At 46.0% G+C, this 24,924-nt stretch overlaps 1 protein-coding gene across 2 annotated transcripts in view; it reads left to right on the top strand.

Moving 5' to 3' along the window:
- Positions 1-24,924, top strand: part of CA5A (carbonic anhydrase 5A) — a 91,256-nt gene that overhangs the window by 43,030 nt on the left and 23,302 nt on the right. For both annotated transcript variants that reach the window (XM_030204570.1, XM_030204569.1), the window contains exons 3-5: positions 8,348-8,466; positions 10,369-10,464; positions 16,467-16,529. In XM_030204570.1, the coding sequence (XP_030060430.1) occupies positions 8,348-8,466; positions 10,369-10,464; positions 16,467-16,529 (278 nt within the window). The remainder of the gene's footprint in view (positions 1-8,347; positions 8,467-10,368; positions 10,465-16,466; positions 16,530-24,924) is intronic.

Below are 24,924 nucleotides of genomic sequence, written 5' to 3'. Positions count from 1 at the left end.
TGCAAAGCTGCGACGTGGTCATCTGTCCACACATTCACATCTCATTACTGCCTGCAGCAGGATACCCGACGCGACAGTCGGTTCGAGCAGTCAGTGCTTCATAATCTGTTCGGGGTTTAGAATCCAACTCCACCCCCCTAGGCCCATGTTTGTTCTGTTCCAGGCTGCACTCTCAGTTAGTTGGTAAATTTTTTAGGTCAATCTCAGTTATGTCCTCGCCGTTGCGAGGCCCAATTGACCATGGTTGTTGTTTTGAGTGAGCCTGGGGGCTAGGGATACCCCATCAGTGAGAACAAGCAGCCTGCTTGTCCTCGGAGAAAGCGAATGCTACATACCTGTAGAAGGTATTCTCCGAGGACAGCAGGCTGATTGTTCTCACAAACCCGCCCGCCTCCCCTTTGGAATTGTGTCTTCCCTAGTCTTTGTCTTGCTACATATGAGACTGGCCGGCACGAGCCGGTTTCGGGCGGGAAGACGGCCGCGCATGCGCATCGGCGCGCGAGGGCTAGCAAAGGCTTTTGCTAGTGAAGATTCCGATTGGAGGGGCTGCCATGGACGTCACCCATCAGTGAGAACAATCAGCCTGCTGTCCTCGGAGAATACCTTCTACAGGTATGTAGCATTCGCTTTACAGAAATTAGGAAATCCAGCAGCTTGTAGACTCTTAGGCAGCATGGTTTTACTAGAAGAAGAGTATGTTAAATCGTATCCATTTCTTTGGCTCATTGGTTAAAGAGTTAGATGAGGGATGAGCCCCAGACGTGCTTTATTTCATTTTAATAAAGCTTTTGATGCTGTCCCCAAGATGAGCCTCATAAGCTAACTGGGTCAGTCCTCAGGGTTTCACTGGCTTGGAAGGTAGTAAGTAATTGGTGAGTAGTGGTAAATGCTTGTACCAAGGAAAGAGGCTTGATAAATGAAATGTCTTTAAAATATTTTCAGAAGTGATGCTGCAGAAGGGTTGATAGGAAATGTTTAATCTTTTTGCAGGTCATATGAACATCTGCAGCGATGGGCAGGAAATAGGAAGTGATTGGCAAGTAAAATTTAATGCAAAAGAGAAGTTCTGCGTTTTCAGGTGCAGAGACCTAGAATGAAGTGTATAAGCTCAGGAGAGAGATTATATCTCATGACTTTCAAGTCATGCAACAGTTCTACAGGATGGCGATCGAGTCTAGAAAAATGGAAAGATGTGTAAGCAAAGGTTACCAGTGGGATAAACATAAAGGAATCCTGTGCAGAAGGAAGGGATCCTCGGGAGCTTAGCCTAGAATGGGTGGCAGAGCTGGTGGTTGGGCGGCGGGGATAGTGCTGGGCAGACTTATAGGGTCTGTGCCAGAGCCGGTGGTGGGAGGCGGGACTAGTGCTGGGCAGACTTATAGGGTCTGTGCCAGAGCTGGTGGTTGAGAGGCGGGGTTGGTGGTTGGGAGGCGGGGATAGGGCTGGCCGGACTTATACGGTCTGTGCACTGAAGAGGACAGTACAAATAAAAAAGTAGCACATATGAATTTATCTTCTTGGGCAGACTGGATGGACCGTGCAGGTCTTTTTCTGCCGTCATCTAGGAAACTTCATTTAGGGCATTCAGGCTGCACCTTCCAAAGAATACAGAATAGAGGTAGCCGGCAGGGAGGCTTCCAAAAAGGTGCAGGTCTGTACCATAATCCTTTTTTTATGAAGTGAGATTCAAGGATCTAAATGTTTACTCTGTGAGAGACGAGGATATAACTGAGATTTAAGTTTCTCTGCGCAAGAGGAAGGAAGTTTTAAAAATAAAAGGTCACAGTATGAGGCTTAAAGGAGGTAGGCTGAGGCATGTTTCTTCATTCCCAGGATAGTCAACATGCATGGGATGGCCTGTCATTGGAGAAGTGTCAGAGAGAGAGTGACAGGATATAGAAAGGAAGAGATGGATGGTCTGCCGGCTGAGCTGCAAGGGGTTTGTGTGCATGATATGTTTATTAAGCAATATAGGCATGTTTGGAATCTTTCTAGGACTAAATACAGTCAAGTGGAGACTATAAATCATGGGACAATAGAAGAAGGGGGAGGGGATAAAAAGTTAAAAGTCTGATGACGGTATGTATTGTATTGAACTTAGTGCATACCACTTTTCTTGTTTGAATCGTGTATTCATACTATGAATGTTGTTTGGTATTGTCATTTAATAAAAATGTTGAAATATAAAACATGGGACAGCAATAAATCGAATGGTTTTATAAAATATATTTTATTCTTTTAAAAAGAGCATCAGCAAAATGAAACAGTGTTAAGTAGGTCATAGGACAAGCCCTAACAAAATGTCCAGACCCTATAATTATGTTTTCACACCATCACATGCTCTCTTGTATGTGTATAACTCACTCCAATGTCCAAAAAGTGCAATATCTTATTTCACAGCCGACAATGCAGCAAAAATTCAATGTAACATAGTAGATGATGACGGCAGAAAAAGACCTGCATGGTCCATCTAGTCTGCCCAAGATAAACTCGTATCTTAAATTTGTACCTGTCTTTTTCAGGGCACAGACCGTATAAGTCTGCCCAGCAGTATTTCCCGTCTCCCATCACCGGCTCTGGTACAGACCGTATAAGTCTGCCCTCCCCTATCCTAGCCTCCCAACCACCAACCCCTCTTCCCCCCACCTGCTCCACCACCCAGTGGTGTAGGAAGGGGGGGGCGGTGGGGCGGTCTGCCCCGGGTGCACGCCGCTGTGGGGTGTCAGCGCCTCGCTGGTTCCTTGCTCTCTCTGCCCCAGAACAGGTTACTTCCTGTTCCGGGTGAGAGCAAGGAACCAGCGAGGCGCCGACACCCCCCAGCGGCGTTGTCTCGGCGGATTGGCCCGCCCACCCGCCCCTCACCGCCTTCCAGGTATGTTCTCGCGGGCGGGGGGGAGGGTGCGTCGCGCTGCACCCGGGGGGGGGGGGTGCGCAGCGGCGACCCGCCCCGGGTGTCAGCTGCCCTCGCGACGCCACTGCCGCCACCCAATTTCATCTAAGCTTCTGAGGATCCATTCCAATGTAACATAATGTGCTGTCGCTACAGTGTATAAAGAACCTTAACAAGGTGAATGTAAAAGAATGATTTGTCTGAAGCAGTTCTGCAAACATAGATACCATGTATGAGATCCGATGTCACCGGTGCTAAAGTCTTCAAAGTACAGCGTCCAGCACTCAAAACATTTGGGCATTTCAGCAGCCCCCCTGCCTATTTCCAGGGTTGTCATGCTAAGGAAACAGTTGCCAACAAACCTAAATAATAAAAAAAAATAATAATAATAATCTATCTTATAAATTGCACAACACAATGTCTATATACAAGCTGTCTTCTCCTAATCGACTCGGGGTGAAAGTTGCGAACATGGCACCTTAAACAGTCGCTGGGTGTCCCCCCTCCCCCCCAGCCGCAATAATGTCACACAAATAACTTTTTTATAAAGGTCATGTTCCCTGTTTAACCCTTTCAGAACTGCACAGTCCAAGGTAAAGATCCGGCGTCTTTCTTTTGAAAATGATACAGAATTGATATCTTCAACTCCGCACGCGTGAGGTCACTTCCTTGTGAGCACAAACTCTTAGGTCAGTAAATAAATGTTGAGCTTGTAAACGATGAAAGGTCAATGGTGCTTTTTCATCCCGACACTGAGTACAGCTATGGTGTTGTATAAGTCTTACTTCTAAAGATTGTTGCATTTCATTTTGGGAATTCTTTTTTTTTTTTTTTTTTTTTTAAGTTTAAAGTAATTTTATTGATAACTCAAAGTTAAGCAACACAACACACAACATATTTCATAAAACTGTTCAGTTTATTGTAAAATACAAAGCCATTGTCTCATGCTTTGGTCTCCACTTTATTGTATTTACTCCTTTGAATGTCAAAGTTTTTTTTTTTTTTTTTTTTTTCTGGAACCTTTTTTGTGAATAGGACGGAAAATAAATTCAGTAAATGAATTATACATATGCACCAGTTTCTAGAGGAAGATTTGTTTGTTTTTTGGTGGCTGGGCTGGATCGCGAAATGGAGATAATAGACCTCGGGGTAGCTACTACTATTACTATTAGCATTTATATAGCGTTGCCAGACGTGCGCAGCGCTGAACAATTGACATAGAGAGACAGTAGCTGCAAGAGAAGACTTAAGGTGCTGTAGGTAGTCAGAGACTAGCCCAAAAATGAGTCACAGATTTGATTACCACCTCTCTGTGGTAGAACTAAACCAGTTTACACATAGAGAGACACAGAGACATTTTCTAACCGAAGGGTTAGAAGGTAAAGTTTGCCTATTTGCGGATGATACTAAGATCTGTAACAGAGTGGACACCCCGGAGGGAGTGGAAAACATGAAAAAGGACCTACGGAAGCTAGAAGAATGGTCTAAGGTTTGGCAATTAAAATTCAATGCGAAGAAATGCAAAGTGATGCACTTAGGGAATAGAAATCCACGGGAGATGTATGTGTTAGGCGGGGAGAGTCTGATAAGTACGGACGGGGAGAGGGATCTTGGGGTGATAGTATCTGAGGATTTGAAGGCGACGAAACAGTATGACAAGGTGGTGGCCATAGCTAGAAGGTTGTTAGGCTGTATAGAGAGAGGTGTGACCAGCAGAAGAAAGGGGGTGTTGATGCCCCTGTATAAGTCATTGGTGAGGCCCCACCTGGAATATTGTGTTCAGTTTTGGAGGCCGTATCTTGTTAAGGATGTAAAAAGAATTGAAGCGGTGCAAAGAAAAGCTACAAGAATGGTATGGGATTTGCGTTACAAGACTTATGAGGAGAGACTTGCTGAACTAAACATGTATACTCTGGAGGAAAGGAGAAACAGGTGATATGATACAGACGTTCAAATATTTGAAAGGTATTAATCCGCAAACGAACCTTTTCCGGAGATGCGAAGGCGGTAGAACGAGAGGACATGAAATGAGATTTAAAGGGGCAGACTCAAGAAAAATGTCAGAACTACACTGCTGGTTACATTTGCTTTACAACTGGATCGGGATAATATATTTAAACTTTATTTCAGACACGTGAACTCTCCTTTTCTTGGATCAAAAATACAGATATTTCCAGATTTTGTAGAGAGACTCGAAGAAGAAAGCAGTTGAGATTGTTAGTTCAAATATCAATCTTTGTTCCTGCTTCAATAGTAAATTGTCAAGGTTTCCTCCACTCCAAGATAACCTAACTACCTTAAAAACCAGGAATTTTAAATCAGAGAAACTATCGGGCTTATTTTCGAAAGAGATCGCCGGCGATCTTCCGACACAAATCGGGAGATTGCCGGCGATCTCTCAAAAGCGGCGAAATCGGTGTAATCGAAAGCTGCTTTTTTTTTTTTACACCAAAGCTAAATGAGCTGTGATTGGCTGACAGAAACTTGGAGGGACTTAATGGAAAAGGAAGGACGTCTAAGCAGTGGTGCACTGAGCTTGTAATCAGAAGGTTGCTGGTTCGATTCCCCCTTTTACTATCGGTTTAATTTGGACGTCCCTGACTGCACTTGCTTGCTTTTTTTTTTTTCTTCCGATTTTTCCTCTCTGCATGGGTCCCGTGCAGCACCAACTAAACTAAAATTGCTCTGGGGACCTGCATACTGCTGTCATGGAGCTGGGGATGACATTTGAGGCTGGCTTACAAGTTGGAAAAAGTGTTTGTTTGGTTTTTTTTTTGGTGGGAGGGGGTTAGTGACCACTGGGGGAGTCAGGGGAGGTCATCCCCAGTTCCCTCTGGTGGTCATCTGGTCATTTAGGGCACTTTTTTGGGACCTTTTCGTGAAAAAAAACGGGTCCAACAAAAGTGACCTAAATTCTCTCTAAAAACGCCTTTCTTTTTTCCATTATCGGCCGAGCACGCACATCTCTGCTCAGCTGATAACCACGCCTCAGTCCCGCCTTCACCACGCCTCCGACACGCCCCCATCAACTTTATTCGTTCCTGCAACGGAGTGCAGTTGGAAACGCCCAAAATCGGCTTTCGATTATACCGATTTGGGCACCCGCGTGAGAAAGACGTCCATGTCCCGATTTAGGTCGGAATATAGGCGTTTTTCTCTTTCGATTATAAGCAGGATTATGTCATAATGGCGATCGCCATTTCTGGCATGAGAAATACAAATAACATTAAAGTTCATAACGGTATAAGAGAGAGGGGGTAAAACATTAATGTACATTGGTGACAGATTAATTAAAGCAATCAGAAGAATAGAGTTCAATTTTATCTGGTTCTAATAGAGTTTAGATTATAGGTCACTGATGATGGTTCATTATGGTTTGTCTTCCTGAACAGGTTAGTCTTCAGTAACTTCCGGAATGCTGTTAAGTCGTGCATTGCTTTCAAGGCCTTTTAATTGATTTTATATTCAAGTATTTTTTTATATTATTTATTTATTTATTTGCATTTGTATCCCACATTTTCCCACCTATTTGCAGGTTCCATGGGGCTTACATTGTTCCGTAATGGCGATCGCCAATTCCGCAGTGGCATTCCTTGGGGGGGGCGGTGGGGGCGGTCTGCCCTGGGTGCACGTCGCTGGGGGGGGGGGGGTGGGTGCTGCGCTCGCGCCTGCCCTCCCTTGGTCCATGCTTCTTCTCTGCCCCGGAACAGGTTACTTCCTGTTCCGGGGCAGAGAAGAAGCATGGACCAACAGAGGGCAGGCGCGTGCGGCACCCGGCGGGGGGGGGGGGGGTTCATTCGTGGGGGAGTCCGCGCTGCATCGGGGGGGGCGCTGCACCCGGGGGGGGGGGCGGAGCGCATTGGCGATCCGCCCCGGGTGCCAGCCCCCCCAGGAACGCCACTGCAATTCCGGAATGAGAAATACAAAGATTGATGTATTGCATTAAAGTTCATAAGTGACAGAGTAGATTAAGCAATCAAGAATAGAATTAAGCAATCAAAATATTAGAAAAGCCAAATGGTCAAACATAAAAATTTATATCGGGATAGCCAAATAATACTTCTGCATTGACCAGTGACAAAACTTAACAAGTGAACCACTGAGTTTTAACCTTCACATTGAGTTTGTACCCTGGTTATGCAACATAATCGGAGTAATCCATGTAAAATTCCTTTATGAGCCACCTCAGTCAGTGTCTTCCATAAAGGCTCCCAAGTCTTGTGAAAAATCTGTCCCTTAAAGGAATTAAGATCCTATATAGGATATCGCTGCATAGTCAGTTGATATACTACTACTACTACTACTACTTAACATTTCTAGAGCGCTACTAGGGTTACGCAGCACTGTACAATTTAACAAAGAGAGACAGTCCCTGCTCAAAGAGCTTACAATCTAATAGATAAGAGTGAGACAAATATAGGCCAATCAAGCCATTGTGACATCACTGATGAGGTTGGCTCTTAGGCATTGGTGGAATGAGGCATTATGACATCACAATCTCAGCTCTGGTTAAATCACTGCTATATATAATACTACTACTACTACTTGACATTTCTAGAGTGCTACTAGGGTTACGCAGCGCTGTACAATTTAACAAAGAGAGACAGTCCCTGCTCAAAGAGCTTACAATCTAATAGACAAGTGAACGGTCGGTCCGATAGGGGCAGTCTGGATTCACTGAACGGTAAGGGTTAGGTGCCGAACGCAGCATTGAAGAGGTGGGCTTTAAGCAAAGACTTGAAGACGGGCAGGGAGGGGGCTTGGCGTAAGGGTTCAGGAAGGTTGTTCCAAGCATAGGGTGAGGCGAGGCAGAATGAGCGGAGCCTGGAGTTGGCGGTGGTGGAGAAGGGTACTGAGAGGAGGGATTTATCCTGTGAACGGAGGTTACGGGCGGGAACATAAGGGGAGATGAGGGTAGAAAGATAGTGAGGGGCAGCAGACTGAGTGCATTTGTGGGTAAGAAGGAGAAGCTTGAATTGAATGCGGTATCTGATATATGTAATCTCCGCTCGCTGGACAAATCTCTCTTGTCGTCCCCCTTCTCCTCCACTGCTAATTCCAGGCTTCGTTCCTTTTCCCTTGCGGCACCTTATGCCTGGAATGGATTTCCTGAGCCTGTACGCCTAGCTCCATCTCTGTTTTCAAATCTATGCTGAAAACCCACCTTTTCACCACTGCTTTTGGCTCCTAACCACTACTCAATTCCCCTATCCTTGTTCCTTCTCACCCAGTACTTTCCTCGCCCTTAATTGTCTTGTCTGTCTGTCTATTTTTAGATTGTAAGCTCTATTGAGCAGGGACTGTCTCTGTGTGTCAGGTGTTCAACGCTATGTGTGTCTGGTAGCGCTATACAAATGTTAATAATAATAATATATGTGAGTGCCATTGAAATATAGTAGGCGGATCCATGAGAATCAGTTTGGAGTAATTTTAACTTTTTTTTCTTTAAACTTACAGTGGTCACTGGGGGACCCCTGAATAATAACTTCAGACTAAAGCAGTTCCATTTCCACTGGGGAGCTATAAACGACTGGGGTTCAGAGCACACTGTGGACAGCAAAGTGTTTCCAGCAGAGGTATGTGGAGAGAAGCCGCCCAAAATAGATCACGAGAGAGAGCCAAGACGGCTGTGTTTTGGTAATGTTGCAAAGCACATTGGGGGAGTTTTACAATTTTACACATCATAAAGCATTTGGAGGAATTGTTAAATAGTTACATGAACTTTGGGGGGCTCCTATGATTTTTGTTAGACATTGAGGGGCCCTTTTACAAAGCTGAGCGGAGATTGGGTGGCAGAGCCGGTTGATGGGAGGTGGGGTTGTTGGTTGGGAGGCGGGGCTAGTGCTGGGCAGACTTCTACGGTTTGTGCCCTGAAAATGGCAGATACAAATCAAGGTCAGGGGTACACATAAAGTAGCACATATGAGTTTCTTGTTGGGCAGACTGGATGGATTGTACAGGTCTTTCTCTGTCGTCATCTACTATGTTACTATGTCAAATTGGCATTACCGCCCAGCTGACTCGTGCACCTGGCAGTAATTCTGAGTTTGGCACGTGCCGAAAACCCATGCTAGAAATTTTTCTACCACAGGGGAGGGGGGGGGGGCATTCCTGGCAGTAATCGACAGTTGACACGTGCTGAACAGTTAACGCTGAGTCAGTGGGTGGCGTTAAGGGCTCAGGCTATAAATAGACGTGTGCTGGTTTTTGCCGCATGCCCTTTTCCCCAGACGCGATGGAGAAATGGTCCAGCGCCCCTCCAAAACACGCACCCACACTACCACAGGCCGTTTTTTTTGGCACGGCTTCGTGAAAGGGCTCTTAAATGATCCCAATGATTTAGGGTGAGGGTGAACAGGGTTCTTACCAGAGAGCACTAGAGCCAGGGCTGCCCAGAAGCAGGAGGAGGTGAAATGAGACGCAAAGAAGGGTGTTGAAATTTGAGGCAATTTTATTGAAACTTTCTCGACAGAGTGAAGTAGTTACTGGTAATATGACTGGCTGGTGCTATAATTTTAGTGGTGAATAAGGGGAGGCAAAAAAATTTTCTCTAATTTAGTTTTGTTAGCATTTAATTTTTTCCGGTTTTGAAAGAAACCAATGATAGAAGCCCATTTTGGGGGTTAAGGAGTAGTTAGACCCCCCCCCCCTTGGCTGCTTGAGGTTTCATTTTGTTTAAAATGCATTCAGTGCAATTTAAAATTGTATCTCCCCGACAAAAATGTTGGCAAAAACGTTTTTCAATTAAGCTTTAGCGGGTAGCACTCTTACTGGTTAACGGTGACGCAGGTATCTGTCAGTAGTCACTAGTGGACACATGGTTTAGGGAAGGGGGTGCAAGGGTTTGTTTGATCAGTTAAAGGGGTGCAGGAACCAAAAAAAAAAAAAAAAGGTTAAGACCCTCAGTATTAGAGTGTGAAGCAGAAAAGGCTGGAACCACTAGGTCAGGTTTCAGGCTTGGTTTCACTAAGGTTTTTTTTTTTTTTTTCCCCCCACATAGAGAGAGAACAGAAGCGTTTCTAAAGCAGCCCCCTTGTCTCCATGGCAAATGTAATGTTATCTCTGAACTACCTTCATATACTGGGTTGCTAGGCCATGTTATTCCCAGGACCTTTCGACCGGGCGTGCCACCCAGCTAACGTAACAGAAAATGTTATATAATACTACGCAGCACTGCCCCCGCCTCCAACCGGCTACTCTTTCATGCCACCCCACTGCCAGGAGCTGCAGAAGAGAACCCAGGTGAGCTGCAGTAGCCACACATCAGGTACTGAGAGGTCTTGATAAAAAGCAGGTTAGATGGCAAGAAGATGAGTTCCAGACCATCCTCCGGTTGCTCAGTCTTGAGCCTCTAAGAAGTGAGTGAGAGCAAGGAGCTGAACAGGAGCTTCGGGGCGTATCTGGTTTCAGTCTAAAGCCAAGACAAGCAGATTTCCCTCTTCTTTGACCGTCATATGTTGCTAATGTTTGTTTTTCAGCTTCATTTAGTGCACTGGAATTCTGACCTGTACAAATGCTTTGAAGAAGCCATTATGGAGGAGAATGGTTTAGCAGTCATCGGAGTATTTCTGAAGGTAATATTTCTTTAGGGTTAAGTGCTTAAAATTCTTAGAGCCTGGGCCTGATTCTTGGATGAGGCCGGTCAGGATAGAGATCTTGCAGAGACAGCATTCACAAAGCTGGGACTAAGGGGGGGGGGGGGATTCCCAGCATCTAGTGGACAGATTTCCAGCATCTAGTGGACAGATTTAGGGATCACAACTGCTGGGTTCTGGAAGGACTGTTGCTATTTCCCCCTAAACCAAACTCTCCTCTTCTCCCAGTCTCTATTTCTGTGGCTAACACTCATCCTTCCTGCCTCATCAGCTCGTAACCTTTGGGGCCATCTTCGACTCCTCCCTCTCCTTCTCTGCACGTATTCAGCAGACTGCTAAAACCTGTCATTTCTTTCTCTATAATATCACCAAAATTCGCCCTTTCCTTTCTGAGCACACTACCAGAACCCTCATCCACGCTCTTATCACCTCTCGCTTAGACTATTGCAACTTGCTTCTCACAGGTCTCCCACTTAGCCATCTGTCTCCTCTTCAATCAGTTCAAAATTCTGCTGCACGACTAATATTCCGCCAGTGTCGTTAATCTCATATTAGCCCTCTCCTCAAGTCACTTCACTGGCTTCCTAACCGTTTCCGCATACAGTTCAAACTCCTCTTATTGACCTATAAGTGCATTCACTCTGCAGCTCCTCAGTACCTCTCCACTCTCATCTCTCCCTACATAACAGGGAAGATAGAGTATCCTGATAGTGAGGTTGCAAAAGAGATTGTAGTAGATCGGGTATCCTTAAATAACAATAAAAATCAGACAAAAGATTGCCAATTAATACTGTCAAGTACTAAGCATGATGTACTTAGGAACAACAAACATAGTTTGAAATGTCTATATGCGAATGCCAGGAGCCTAAGAAATAAGATGGGGGAGTTAGAATATATTGCACTAAATGAAAAATTAGTTATAATAGGCATCTCTGAGACCTGGTGGAAGGAGGATAACCAGTGGGACACTGTCATACCGGGGTACAAATTATATCGTAGTGATAGGGTGAATCGGATTGGTGGAGGGGTAGCATTGTATATTAACGAGAGCCTTGAATCAAATAGATTGAAAATTCTGCAGGAAACAAAACACTCCTTGGAATCACTGTGGATTGAAATTCCATGTGCAAAGGGGAAAAGGATAGTGATAGGAGTGTACTACCGTCCGCCTGGCCAGGACGAACAGACGGATGCGGAAATGTTCAAGGAAATCAGGGACGCAAACAAACTGGGCAACACAATAATAATGGGGGATTTCAATTACCCGCATATAGACTGGGTTAATGTAACATCTGTACACGCAAGGGACATAAGATTTCTTGATGAAATCAAGGACAGCTTCATGGAACAGCTAGTTCAGGAGCCGACAAGAGAAGGAAAAATACTAGACTTAGTCCTTAGTGGTGCTCATGATCTAGTGCAGGGGGTAACGGTACGAGGGCCGCTTGATAACAGTGATCATAATATGATCGGTTTTGATATTGGCATTGAAGGAAGTGAAACTAGGAAATCAAGTACGCTAGCGTTTAACTATAGAAAAGGTGATTACGACAAAATGAGAAAAATGGTGAAAAAAAGACTGAAAGGAGCAGCTCGCAGAGTAAAAAACTTGCGTCAGGCGTGGATGCTGTTTAAAAACACCATCCTGGAGGTTCAGGACAAATATATTCCACGTATTAGAAAAAAGGGAAAAAAAGACTAAACGTCAGCCGGCGTGGCTAAACAGTAAGATAAAGGAAGTCATTAGAGCCAAAAAACAATCCTTCAGAAAGTGGAGAAGAGAACCAACTGAAAGTAACAGGATAGATCATAAGGAATGCCAAGCCAAATGCAAAGCGGAGATAAGGAGGGCAAAAAAGGACTTTGAGAAGAAATTAGCGTTGGAAGCAAAAATACATAGTAAAATTTTTTTTAGATACATTAAAAGCAGGAAACCGGCCAAAGAGTCGGTTGGGCCGCTGGACGAAAATGGTGTTAAAGGGGCGATCAGGGAGGACAAAGCCGTAGCGGAGAAATTAAATGAATTCTTTGCTTCGGTCTTCACCGAGGAGGATTTGGGGGGGACACCGGTGCCGGAAAGAATATTTGAAGCGGGGGAGTCGGAGAAACTAAACGAATTCTCTGTAACCTTGGAGGATGTAATGGGTCAGTTCAGCAAGCTGAAGAGTAGTAAATCACCGGGACCTGATGGTATTCATCCCAGAGTATTAATAGAACTAAAAAATGAACTTGCGGAGCTACTGTTAGAAATATGCAATCTGTCCCTAAAATCGAGTGTAGTACCGGAAGACTGGAGGGTAGCCAATGTTACTCCGATTTTTAAGAAGGGTTCCAGAGGAGATCCGGGAAATTATAGACCGGTGAGTCTGACGTCGGTGCCGGGCAAGATGGTGGAGGCTATTATTAAGAATAAAATTGCAGAGCATATACAAAAACATGGACTGATGAGACAAAGTCAGCACGGATTTAGTGAAGGGAAGTCTTGCCTCACCAATCTAATGCATTTTTTTGAGGGGGTAAGCAAACATGTGGACAATGGGGAGCCGGTTGATATTGTATATCTGGATTTTCAGAAGGCGTTTGACAAAGTGCCGCACGAAAGACTCCTGAAGAAATTGCAGAGTCATGGAATCGGAGGTAGGGTATTATTATGGATTAAGAACTGGTTGAAAGATAGGAAGCAGAGAGTAGGATTGCGTGGCCAGTATTCTCAGTGGAGGAGGGTAGTTAGTGGGGTCCCGCAGGGGTCTGTGCTGGGTCCGTTGCTTTTTAATGTATTTATAAATGACCTAGAGATGGGAATAACTAGTGAGGTAATTAAATTCGCCGATGACACAAAATTATTCAGGGTCGTCAAGTCGCAGGAGGAATGTGAACGATTACAGGAGGACCTTGCGAGACTGGGAGATTGGGCGTGCAAGTGGCAGATGAAGTTCAATGTTGACAAGTGCAAAGTGATGCATGTGGGTAAGAGGAACCCGAATTATAGCTACGTCTTGCAAGGTTCCGTGTTAGGAGTTACGGATCAAGAAAGGGATCTGGGTGTCGTCGTCGATGATACGCTGAAACCTTCTGCTCAGTGTGCTGCTGCGGCTAGGAAAGCGAATAGAATGTTGGGTGTTATTAGGAAGGGTATGGAGTCCAGGTGTGCGGATGTTATAATGCCGTTGTATCGCTCCATGGTGCGACCGCACCTGGAGTATTGTGTTCAGTACTGGTCTCCGTATCTCAAAAAAGATATAGTAGAATTGGAAAAGGTACAGCGAAGGGCGACGAAAATGATAGTGGGGATGGGACGACTTTCCTATGAAGAGAGGCTGAGAAGGCTAGGGCTTTTCAGCTTGGAGAAGAGACGGCTGAGGGGAGATATGATAGAAGTGTATAAAATAATGAGTGGAATGGATCGGGTGGATGTGAAGCGACTGTTCACGCTATCCAAAAATACTAGGACTAGAGGGCATGAGTTGAAGCTACAGTGTGGTAAATTAAAACGAATCGGAGAAAATTTTTCTTCACCCAACGTGTAATTAGACTCTGGAATTCGTTGCCGGAGAACGTGGTACGGGCGGTTAGCTTGACGGAGTTTAAAAAGGGGTTAGATAGATTCCTAAAGGACAAGTCCATAGACCGCTATTAAATGGACTTGGAAAAATTCCGCATTTTTAGGTATAACTTGTCTGGAATGTTTTTACGTTTGGGGAGCGTGCCAGGTGCCCTTGACCTGGATTGGCCACTGTCGGTGACAGGATGCTGGCTAGATGGACCTTTGGTCTTTCCCAGTATGGCACTACTTATGTACTTATATTCCTCCCCGGGAACTCCGTTCACTGGGTAAATCTCTCTTATCTGCACCCTTCTCCTCCACCGCTAACTCCAGACTCTGTTCCTTTTATCTTGCTGCACCCTATGCCTGGAATAGACTTCCTGAGCCGGTACGTCAAGCTCCATCTCTGGCCGTCTTCAAATCTAGGCTAAAAGCCCACCTTTCTGATGCTGCTTTTAACTCCTAACCGTTACTCACTTGTTCAGTACCCTTATTTTATCATCCTCAAGGGGAGCAGAGGGGTTAGGATCGGACCTTTCTCCTTAGACTTCCTCCACTGCGTGCAAATCTCTCTTAGGAATATTCATTGTGGATATCCTGAAAACCGGTCTAGAAAGCCCCCAGGACAGGTTTGGGAACCTCTGGCATACAATGAAGCACTGTAAAACAGGATTTTCCTGTTGGGAAAAAATCTGTACCTCAAAATTAAGAGAGGAATTGGTGATGGCCCAGAATCCTGAGAGACTTGATCAGGATGATTGAGGAGTGAGGGAGTAGTGAGTGTACAAGAGTGACCAGTGATCTTCTGAATCCTTCTAATACCTAGGCCATTCAAAAGTCAGTTGGCAGCAGGGGCGGGTGGGCCTGGACGGGCCCGGGCCCGCCCACTTTTGCTCTAGGCCCGCCCCAACCCAACAACATCGCCGCCGCTCCCCACTGCAGCGTCCATTCGGCCCTACGAAAACAGGAAGTGCATCAGAGAGGGCCGGATGGACGCTGCAGGGGGGAGCGGAGCGGCCTCTGTGAATCGTAGCGCAGCTGGCGACGGGCGAAAAAAAAGAATACTGCAGGGACCGATGCAGCAGCGGGGAGAAGAATTTCAGGCAGAAGTTCTTCGAGAGTTGCTGCACAGGGGGGTAAGGAGTGAGGGAGAAAGTTGGACATGGGATGGGAGGGAGAGATGCAGAAGAAGAGAGAGAGAGAACAAAATGTTGGACATAGAAGTAGGAGAGAGGGTGATGTGGGAGTAGGACAGGGGCAGAAAAAAATGTTGTGCCCACCCAAAATTGGCTGTCTGGCTACGCCACTGGTTGGCAGTGATCCAAGAGATAGCAGGCAGCATCAAGAGGAGAGATCTGGGCAAGAGAAATTGGCAGGAAAAAGAAACTGGATATCATCAATGGAATAGTAGCCACTGATACCAAAAGACTAAGTAGAGCCAGGAGAGCGAGCTCTGAGGAACAGCACAAGAGTGTGACAGGGAAGTTGAGGAATTAAAGGAAACGTAATAAGATCCGTCCTTAGGGAAATAAGCAAGCCAGTGGAGTCCCGTGTCCTGAAGTGTGTGACAGTAGAAGCTGGCAATCGATGAGGTTGAAAGCTGAAGCGAGGTCAAGGGATATGAGAAGAACGGCCCTACCCCCAACTGGTTAACAGTTTGAATATTACTGAAAGGGCTGCAAATAGTTTCAATGCAAAGACAGTCTGGAGTGGGGGGGGGGGGGGGGGTTGTTGTCTGGGCTGAAGCCATGACTGAGTTGGTGAAAGTCAGCCTTCTCCATAAAACTCTGCTGCCCGTCTCATCTTCCGCCAGGGTCGCTTTACTCATACTACCCCTCTCCTCAAGACCCTTCACTGGCTCCCTATCCGTTTTCGCATCCTGTTCAAACTTCTTCTACTAACCTATAAATGTATTCACTATGCTGCTCCCCAGTATCTCTCCACACTCGTCCTTCCCTACACCCCTTCCCGTGCACTCCGCTCCATGGATAAATCCTTCTTATCTGTTCCCTTCTCCACTACTGCCAACTCCAGACTTCGCGCCTTCTATCTCGCTGCACCCTACGCCTGGAATAAACTTCCTGAGCCCCTACGTCTTGCCCCATCCTTGGCCACCTTTAAATCTAGACTGAAAACCAACCTCTTTAACATTGCTTTTGACTCGTAACCACTTGTAACCACTCGCCTCCACCTACCCTCCTCTCTTCCTTCCCGTTCACATTAATTGATCTGATTTGCTTACTTTATTTATTTTTTTGTCTATTAGATTGTAAGCTCTTTGAGCAGGGACTGTCTTTCTTCTATGTTTGTACAGCGCTGCGTATGCCTTGTAGCGCTATAGAAATGCTAAATAGTAGTAGTAGTAGTGTCAAATTAGATACCAGCTGTGAGCGGCATTTGCATTCTGATCGTTTCTTCCTACTTTTTTCTTCTGCAGCTGGGGACCCATCACCCTGAGCTTCAGAGCGTGATCGACCTGTTCCCGTCAATTAAGTACAAGGTAATTTAAGGTCATTATACCTTTAGGTAATATGGCAAAACTTAATATACATTTCACCACGTGGATGTGGCGATGTGAAACGCTGTTCCTCATGTGGCATCATTTGCGCATCCTGACTTCGGTGCTCTGACAGTTGCTGTCTTTAAACTTTTCTTATAATATTGAACTCAGGGGCGTAGCCAGACTTCGACGGGGGGGGGGGTCCAGAACCCGAGGTGAGGGGGCACATTTTAGCCCGCCACCACCAACAACCTTCACCCCCCTTCCCTCTCCCGCCGCGTACCTTTGCTGGCGGGGGACCCCAACCCCTGCCAGCCGAAGTCCTCTTCTCGGCCGCACGGCGTTGCTGACCCCCCCCCCCCCCTCTTCAGCCACCAACCCTCTCCCGTCACGCACCTTTGCTGGCGGGGGACCCCAACCCCTGCCAGCCGAAGTCCTCTTCCCGGCCCCACGGCGTTGCTGACCCCCCCCCCCCCTTCCACCACCAACCCTCTCCCGTCACGCACCTTTGCTGGCGGGGACCCCAACCCCTGCCAGCCGAAGTCCTCTCCTCGGCCGCGCGGTGTTGCTTGCTGAATGATCTGATCAAGTTTCTGTGCGTGCGTCTGACGTCCTGCACGTACAATGTGCAGGACGTCAGAATCGCGCACAGAAGCTTGATCGGATCATTCAGCAAGCAATGCTGCGCGGCCGAGGAAAGAACTTCGGCTGGCAGGGGTTGGGGTACCCCGCCAGCAAAGGTGCGTGACGGCGGTGGGAAGGGGGGGTGGTCGAGAGGGTTGCGGCAGGGGGTCCAGGGCTAAATCTATGGGGGCCCAGCCCCCCGTGGCCCCATAGTAGCTACGCCCCTGATTGAACTGTGTATTTTGTTGAAAGTTATCATGGCACACATCCCTGGTAATAGATATCGGATTGCTGGTGTGTTGATTTAAATGAGATAGGGTAGAGAACACTCGCTAGGCAACTTTAGGCCAAGGTTTTTGTTCCCCTTGATTGTGAATGATAGTTTATTAAATTTAATATACCACTTAACTTTATACAAAATCACATTGGCGTATAAGTAAAATCAAATTAAAAACATAAAAGAAAAAGGAACTCCAATTTATGATAGGAAGGTACAAACGTACATTGGGCGTAGGCAGACACCCAATTTTGGGTGGGCCTGGGCCCAAGATGGGTGGGCAGAAGAACCCTGCCCCGTCCCACAAGTGATTTGGTCTGTCCCTCTCTTGCCTGCTCATGTTGGCCCCACAGCCTTCCCTCTGATGCAACTTCCTGTTTCCGCATAGGCGGGAATACGTCAGAGGGAAGGATGTGAGGCTGGTGCGAGCAGTATGTATCAGTTGCTGCTCACTGCAAGCAAAGACCTTCTGTTCACAAAGTATGAAGGAGGGACAGTTGTTGGGTGTTTTTGGCTGGTGGGGCTTGGGGATCCCTGCCAGCCACATAGGTGTGGTGCTACTGAGTGGGCCTGGACTCACCCTTGGCTACGCCAGTGACGCACATACAAAAGGAAACCAACCATCAATAAGTAAGCATCAAGCCTGCTAATCCCCAGGGAGAGTGACATCAAATGCAGCTACTTCATAATGTGCTTTAAGAAGGCATTTGAAATGCGGTAAAGATCTTTCAGCCCGCAGAACCTGTGGAAGCCCAGTCCACAGCACAGGAGCCAAATACAAAAATGCGCCCTTCCTAGTCGAGGCTAAGTGAGCCTTAGCCAAGGGAGGAACTGCTAATTGCAATGCATCCAAAAATTGAAAATTCGGTGCAGGGATATACAATGTCACCAGAGAGTAAGGACTAGGCTCATAAGACCGTTGGGTAAGGGCCATCAATTTAAGGAGGATCCTATAACTCGCTGGTAGCCAATGATAATGCAAATATAAGGGTGTAATATAATCAAATCTATGGACCCTCCCCAAAATCAGAATTTGTGTATTCTGTATGGTCTGTGATTTTTCTTAAACTTTCATTTGATATCCCTGCCAAAATTGCATTTCCATAATCCAACCGAGACGTATAAATACATACACTACTATCAACAAAGCCTTTTCATCAAAGTAATTGCTAACGGTCCTCAATTTACGCAGAGTAGCATAACCCTTACGAACTACTGCAGTAACATGGGCAGAAAATGTAAGATGAGTCTATCAACCCCCCCAAATACTTAGAAGAAACTGTTTCTGTAGTTGATACATTTATTACTATCACAGGTATATTGGGCTGGGTCTTCTTCCCAGTTACCCAACAAGTTAGTCTTATTCAACACCATCGGAGTGTCATATAACCATGTAGTCACTACCTGCCAACAATGCTGCAAACCCATTGCATCATAATCCCCCCCCCCCCCCCCCTCTGGTGCCACCAAAAGGAAGTATTCAGTGTAAACATAGGGGCTAAGACCAAATTATTGAGTAAGATACAACAATGGACTTAAAAAAAAAAATCGGAGAAAGGGCTCAGCCTCGGAGTACTCCACGGGAAAGTTGTTTGTTTATTTATTTGTAACACTTATACCCCACATTTTCCCACTTATTAGCAGGTTCAATGCGGCTTACGTAGTATAATAGGTTTACAAAATAAACATAGATTGAATGCAGTTGTCGTATAGTGAAAAGAGGTTTAAGAGTATTAACCTCTATAAAAGTTTGTCCTGATAGAAAATCAGGTCAGTAAAGTACCTCCTATCCCTACAGCCTTCAAAACGATCCAAAAGCACCACATTGACCGGAAAACTCATTTTCTGGCTATGAAATTGTATCTAACGACATGCAACACGCATTCTGTTTGGACCTTTATTTATTTATTTATTACATTTATACCCCACATTTTCCCACCTATTTACGTAGTAACAAAGTAGATGACGGCAGAAAAAGACCTGCACGGTCCATCCAGTCTGCCCAATAAGATAAACTCATGTGTATACCTTACCTTGATTTGTACCTGTCTTTTTCAGGGCACAGACCGTACAAGTCTGCCCAGCAGTATTTCCCGCCTCCCAACCACCAGTCCAGCCTCCCATCACCGGCTCTGGCACAGACCGTATAAGTTTGCCTCCCAACCACCAACCCCTCTTCCCCCCACCGGCTCCACCATCCAATTTCGGCTAAGCTTCTGAGGATCTATTCCTTCTGCACAGGATTCTTTTATGTATATCCCACGCATGTTTGAATTCAGTTACCGTTTTCTTCTCCACCACCTCCCGCAGGAGGGCATTCCAAGCATCCACCACTCTCTCTCTCTGTGAAAAAAATACTTCCTGACAGGCTCAATGTGGCTTACAAAGTACCGTAAAGACGTTTGCCATTTCGGTTGATAACCAATACAAGATTGTGTTGTGGTCAGATGAGAGAGAGGTGAATCAGGCGTCAGCACCTTAGATCACCTGCATTTTATTTGTCACAATGTGCTCTTAATTTTCATAGTATCATTAGGGTGTCGTTGACCTGCTGTAAGAGCAGCTGATTCTAAGACTATACCGATTTTATAGTTCGGGTGCTTAAAATCTTCTTTCACCCTCAGGATAACGGAGGCCCCTTTGGGTTCATGAGATGTGTTAATCCCTGCACTCCATCTTCAGAACACAATTAGGGGTAACTTCTGTAATGGGGTTGTAAGCCTATTCTATAAAGAAAAGTACGTGCCTGATTTCCTTTGGAGGCCGACCAAAACCATATCCGTGGCTGAAATCCACCACTCGTTTTCAGAGAGAACCAAAAATGAAACTGTGACCCCGCCCTCAGCCACCAGTGCCACAAGTTTGTCCCCTTGAGCTAGTCTTTCCCCCCCCCCCCCCATCCCCTAAAGAAAACCCATTCCCTCCTCGTGAAAAACTGGAGTGTTTTTCCTTTGCCAGAAGGGCTTTCTTTCAGTCTCTTCTGAAGTTGTTCAGCTCCCCCTTTTAGAGGCAAGAGGGGGGGGACCATGCCCCCCCCCCCCCCCCCCCGGCCATTGTCCATTTTTAATTTTCAGAGCAGGAGCATCACGAATTGCTCCTCCTGCCCCCTGCTGGCTGCATTTTGAAAACGTCGGCTGTGACTTCCAGCGGCAGCCTCACAAGTCCTGCTACGGGAATTTGTGGCCACCATTTTGAAACTGCGAATGGCATGACAGGAAGTCGGTCTTGCTCATGCCATTCCCAATTCCAAAATGAAGGCCGAGACCTCCCGCAGCAGTCTCAGCCACCATTTTCAAAATGCAGCCATTGGGGGGCAGGAGCAACTCGGCTGCTCCCGCCCCTGAAGATGTTATTAGACCACCAGGGCTTTTAAAAAGTAGGCCCCGGGGAGGGCCTACTGAGGGGGGAGGGGCGAGAAGGAGGGCAGAGCTGGAGGGCGGCCCGATGGGAAGAACAGGTTTTCTTTTGAGGGAAGGGGGATTATGGGCTTGCAGCCGTGGCGGGGCAGGGCTACTGTTTTGTTCTCGGCCAAAACCCAGACCTAGATTTCCGGTCAGTTTTGGTGCAGAAACTGAAATTTGGATGGCCTGTACTTTTCTTTCTGGAAGACTAGCAAGTGGCAGAGAATACGCATACGTATAGGGCACGGCCACTTACTGGTGTAAATGCCCACGCCAACACATGTAAGTTATAGTGTTCTGTAACATGCACTGAACCAAAATCCACCCATGTGCATGACCGCTGTCGAAGTAAGCACAGTCAAAGCTTGGTGCATCATTTTTTCAGTAGTCTTTATTCTGTAAGAGGTCATTTATGCGTTTAAATGACTAGAGTACTGCTACTTGCCTGCTGGGTCTCCCAAGAAATGGCTCCTTATAGAATTAACCCCTGTGAAACCAAATGGAGAAAAATTTCTGGAAGTTAAAGTTTATTGAACCCACGTGATATAGTTGCAGAAGTGTCTGGTAAGGAGCAGTTTATTCCCCCCCCCCCCCCCCCCCCCCCCCCCCCCCCCCCACTTCCCACAGTGCTAAATGTATCTCCCAACTTTGGGCTGTGCAGGCTTTACTGGCTCTAGGATATTCTTTTTATTTATTTGATGCATTTGTATCCCACATTTTCCCACCTATTTGCAGGCTCAATGTGGCTTACATAGTACCGTGATGGCGATCGCCAATTCCGATATGACAAATACAGAGTGGTATTGCGTTGAGTTCATGAGTGACAGAGTAAATTAGGTAGTCAAGGAGAAAGAGTTAAGTTTTGTCCAGTTCTGGTATAGGTTTCGTTGTGTTGCAGGGTTCAGGTGTTTAAGTTGGATCGTTATGGTTTGCCTTTTTGAACAAATTGGTTTTTAATGATTTCCGGAAGTTTATTAGGTCATGCATTGTTTTCATGACCTTTCATACTGCATTCCATAGTTGCGTACTTATGTAGGAGAAGCTGGACGCGTAGGTTGATTTATATTTTAGTCCTTTGCAGCTTGGGTAGTGAAGATTTAGGTATGTACAGTGGGGGAAATAAGTATTTGATCCCTTGCTGATTTTGTAAGTTTGCCCACTGACAAAGACATGAGCAGCCCATAATTGAAGGGTAGGTTATTGGTAACAGTGAGAGATAGCACATCACAAATTAAATCCGGAAAATCACATTGTGGAAAGTATATGAATTTATTTGCATTCTGCAGAGGGAAATAAGTATTTGATCCCCCACCAACCAGTAAGAGATCTGGCCCCTACAGACCAGGTAGATGCTCCAAATCAACTCGTTACCTGCATGACAGACAGCTGTCGGCAATGGTCACCTGTATGAAAGACACCTGTCCACAGACTCAGTGAATCAGTCAGACTCTAACCTCTACAAAATGGCCAAGAGCAAGGAGCTGTCTGTCAGGGACAAGATCATACACCTGCACAAGGCTGGAATGGGCTACAAAACCATCAGTAAGACGCTGGGCGAGAAGGAGACAACTGTTGGTGCCATAGTAAGAAAATGGAAGAAGTACAAATGACTGTCAATCGACAAAGATCTGGGGCTCCACGCAAAATCTCACCTCGTGGGGTATCCTTGATCATGAGGAAGGTTAGAAATCAGCCTACAACTACAAGGGGGGAACTTGTCAATGATCTCAAGGCAGCTGGGACCACTGTCACCACGAAAACCATTGGTAACACATTACGACATAACGGATTGCAATCCTGCAGTGCCCGCAAGGTCCCCCTGCTCCGGAAGGCACATGTGACGGCCCGTCTGAAGTTTGCCAGTGAACACCTGGATGATGCCGAGAGTGATTGGGAGAAGGTGCTGTGGTCAGATGAGACAAAAATTGAGCTCTTTGGCATGAACTCAACTCGCCGTGTTTGGAGGAAGAGAAATGCTGCCTATGACCCAAAGAACACCGTCCCCACTGTCAAGCATGGAGGTGGAAATGTTATGTTTTGGGGGTGTTTCTCTGCTAAGGGCACAGGACTACTTCACCGCATCAATGGGAGAATGGATGGGGCCATGTACCGTACAATTCTGAGTGACAACCTCCTTCCCTCCGCCAGGGCCTTAAAAATGGGTCGTGGCTGGGTCTTCCAGCACGACAATGACCCAAAACATACAGCCAAGGCAACAAAGGAGTGGCTCAGGAAGAAGCACATTAGGGTCATGGAGTGGCCTAGCCAGTCACCAGACCTTAATCCCATTGAAAACTTATGGAGGGAGCTGAAGCTGCGAGTTGCCAAGCGACAGCCCAGAACTCTTAATGATTTAGAGATGATCTGCAAAGAGGAGTGGACCAAAATTCCTCCTGACATGTGTGCAAACCTCATCAACTACAGAAGACGTCTGACCGCTGTGCTTGCCAACAAGGGTTTTGCCACCAAGTATTAGGTCTTGTTTGCCAGAGGGATTAAATACTTATTTCCCTCTGCAGAATGCAAATAAATTCATATACTTTCCACAATGTGATTTTCCGGATTTAATTTGTGATGTGCTATCTCTCACTGTTACCAATAACCTACCCTTCAATTATGGGCTGCTCATGTCTTTGTCAGTGGGCAAACTTACAAAATCAGCAAGGGATCAAATACTTATTTCCCCCACTGTACGTGTTGTACTTTTTGTGTTTCTGGTTGGTAGGTCTATGAGGTCTGCCATGTATACCGGGGACTTCCCGTGACTAATTTTACGGACTAGGCTGCAGGTTTTGAACGCTATTCGTTCTTTGATTGGGAGCCAGTGCAGTTTTTCTCCTAGGGGTTTGGCGCTTTCGAATCTCGTTTTCCCAAATAGGAGTCTGGCTGCGGTGTTTTGGGCAGTTTGGAGTTTCTTAATGATTTGCTCTTTGCAGCTTGCATAAATTGCATTACAGTAGTCTAGGTGACTTAGTACCATTGATTGCACCAAGCTGCGGAATATTTCCCTCGGGAAGAAAGGTTCTACTCGTTTGAGTTTCCACATTGATTGGAACATTTTCTTTGTTGTAGTTTTCGCTTGGCTTTCTATCGTGAGGTTTCGGTCGATTTCCTCCTCCTTGCTGCAAACTGCAGTCTGCTCGGTTTATGCCAGAAAATGTCATCCTTGTCTCCCGAGTATGTCAGGGGCTGCATGAAGGCCTTGTCAGTGATACTGTTTTATGATTGAATTTGCTGTGACCTCCCCTTGAGAACTTGGTATACTGCTGCTTTCCTAAATTGAGCAGATAGGTTTCCCGAATTAATCCAACATTTATTTATTTTATATTTGTACCCCGCACTTTCCCACTCATGGCAGGCTCAATGCGGCTTACATGGGGCAATGGAGGGTTAAGTGACTTGCCCAGAGTCACAAGGAGCTGCCTGTGCCTGAAGTGGGAATCAAACTCAGTTCCTCAGGACCAGAGTCCACCACCCTAACCACTAGGCCACTCCTCCACTCTCCACATCCAGCGCCTCTTTCCTCTCTTCCCCCAACATGCCCATTTTTCACTTCAGTTCTGTCGTGACTTGTTTGCTTTCTACTCCAGACACCTTCCCCTGGTTTTCACTATTTCCTCAGAGCTCCTCTGAACCTTCCTCTCCAGTTTCATAGCCTGAGGCCCTGCTCTTGCATAATTCTTTAGATAAAGTGTGGTGTCCTTATGATTTAATGCTATGCAATGTAATAAACACCTTCCCTGAAACAAGTTCAACACAAGTACAAAAACATTGCCATGCTGGGACAGATCAAAGGTCCATCAAGCACGGTGGCCAATCCAGGTCACAAGTGTTTGGCAGGATCCCAAAAGAGTAAAACAGGTTTTATGCGGCTTATCCAAGGAATAAGCATAGATTTTCCTAACTTCATCTTAATAATGGTTTATGGACTTTTCTCTTAGGAACTTGTCCAAAACTTTTTTTTTTTAAATCCTGCTAGGCTAAACACTTACCATATTCTTTGGCAGTGAGTTCCAGAGCTTAATTACACGTTAATTGAAGAAATATTTTCTCTGATTTTGTTTTAAATTTAATACTACTTAGCCTCATTGCA

This window comes from Microcaecilia unicolor, chromosome 5 (genome assembly GCF_901765095.1).
Source record: "Microcaecilia unicolor chromosome 5, aMicUni1.1, whole genome shotgun sequence".
Classification (NCBI taxonomy): domain Eukaryota; kingdom Metazoa; phylum Chordata; class Amphibia; order Gymnophiona; family Siphonopidae; genus Microcaecilia; species Microcaecilia unicolor.
The sequence above is the reverse complement of the archived record's forward strand: the minus strand, read 5'-3'. Positions and strand labels throughout refer to the sequence as shown.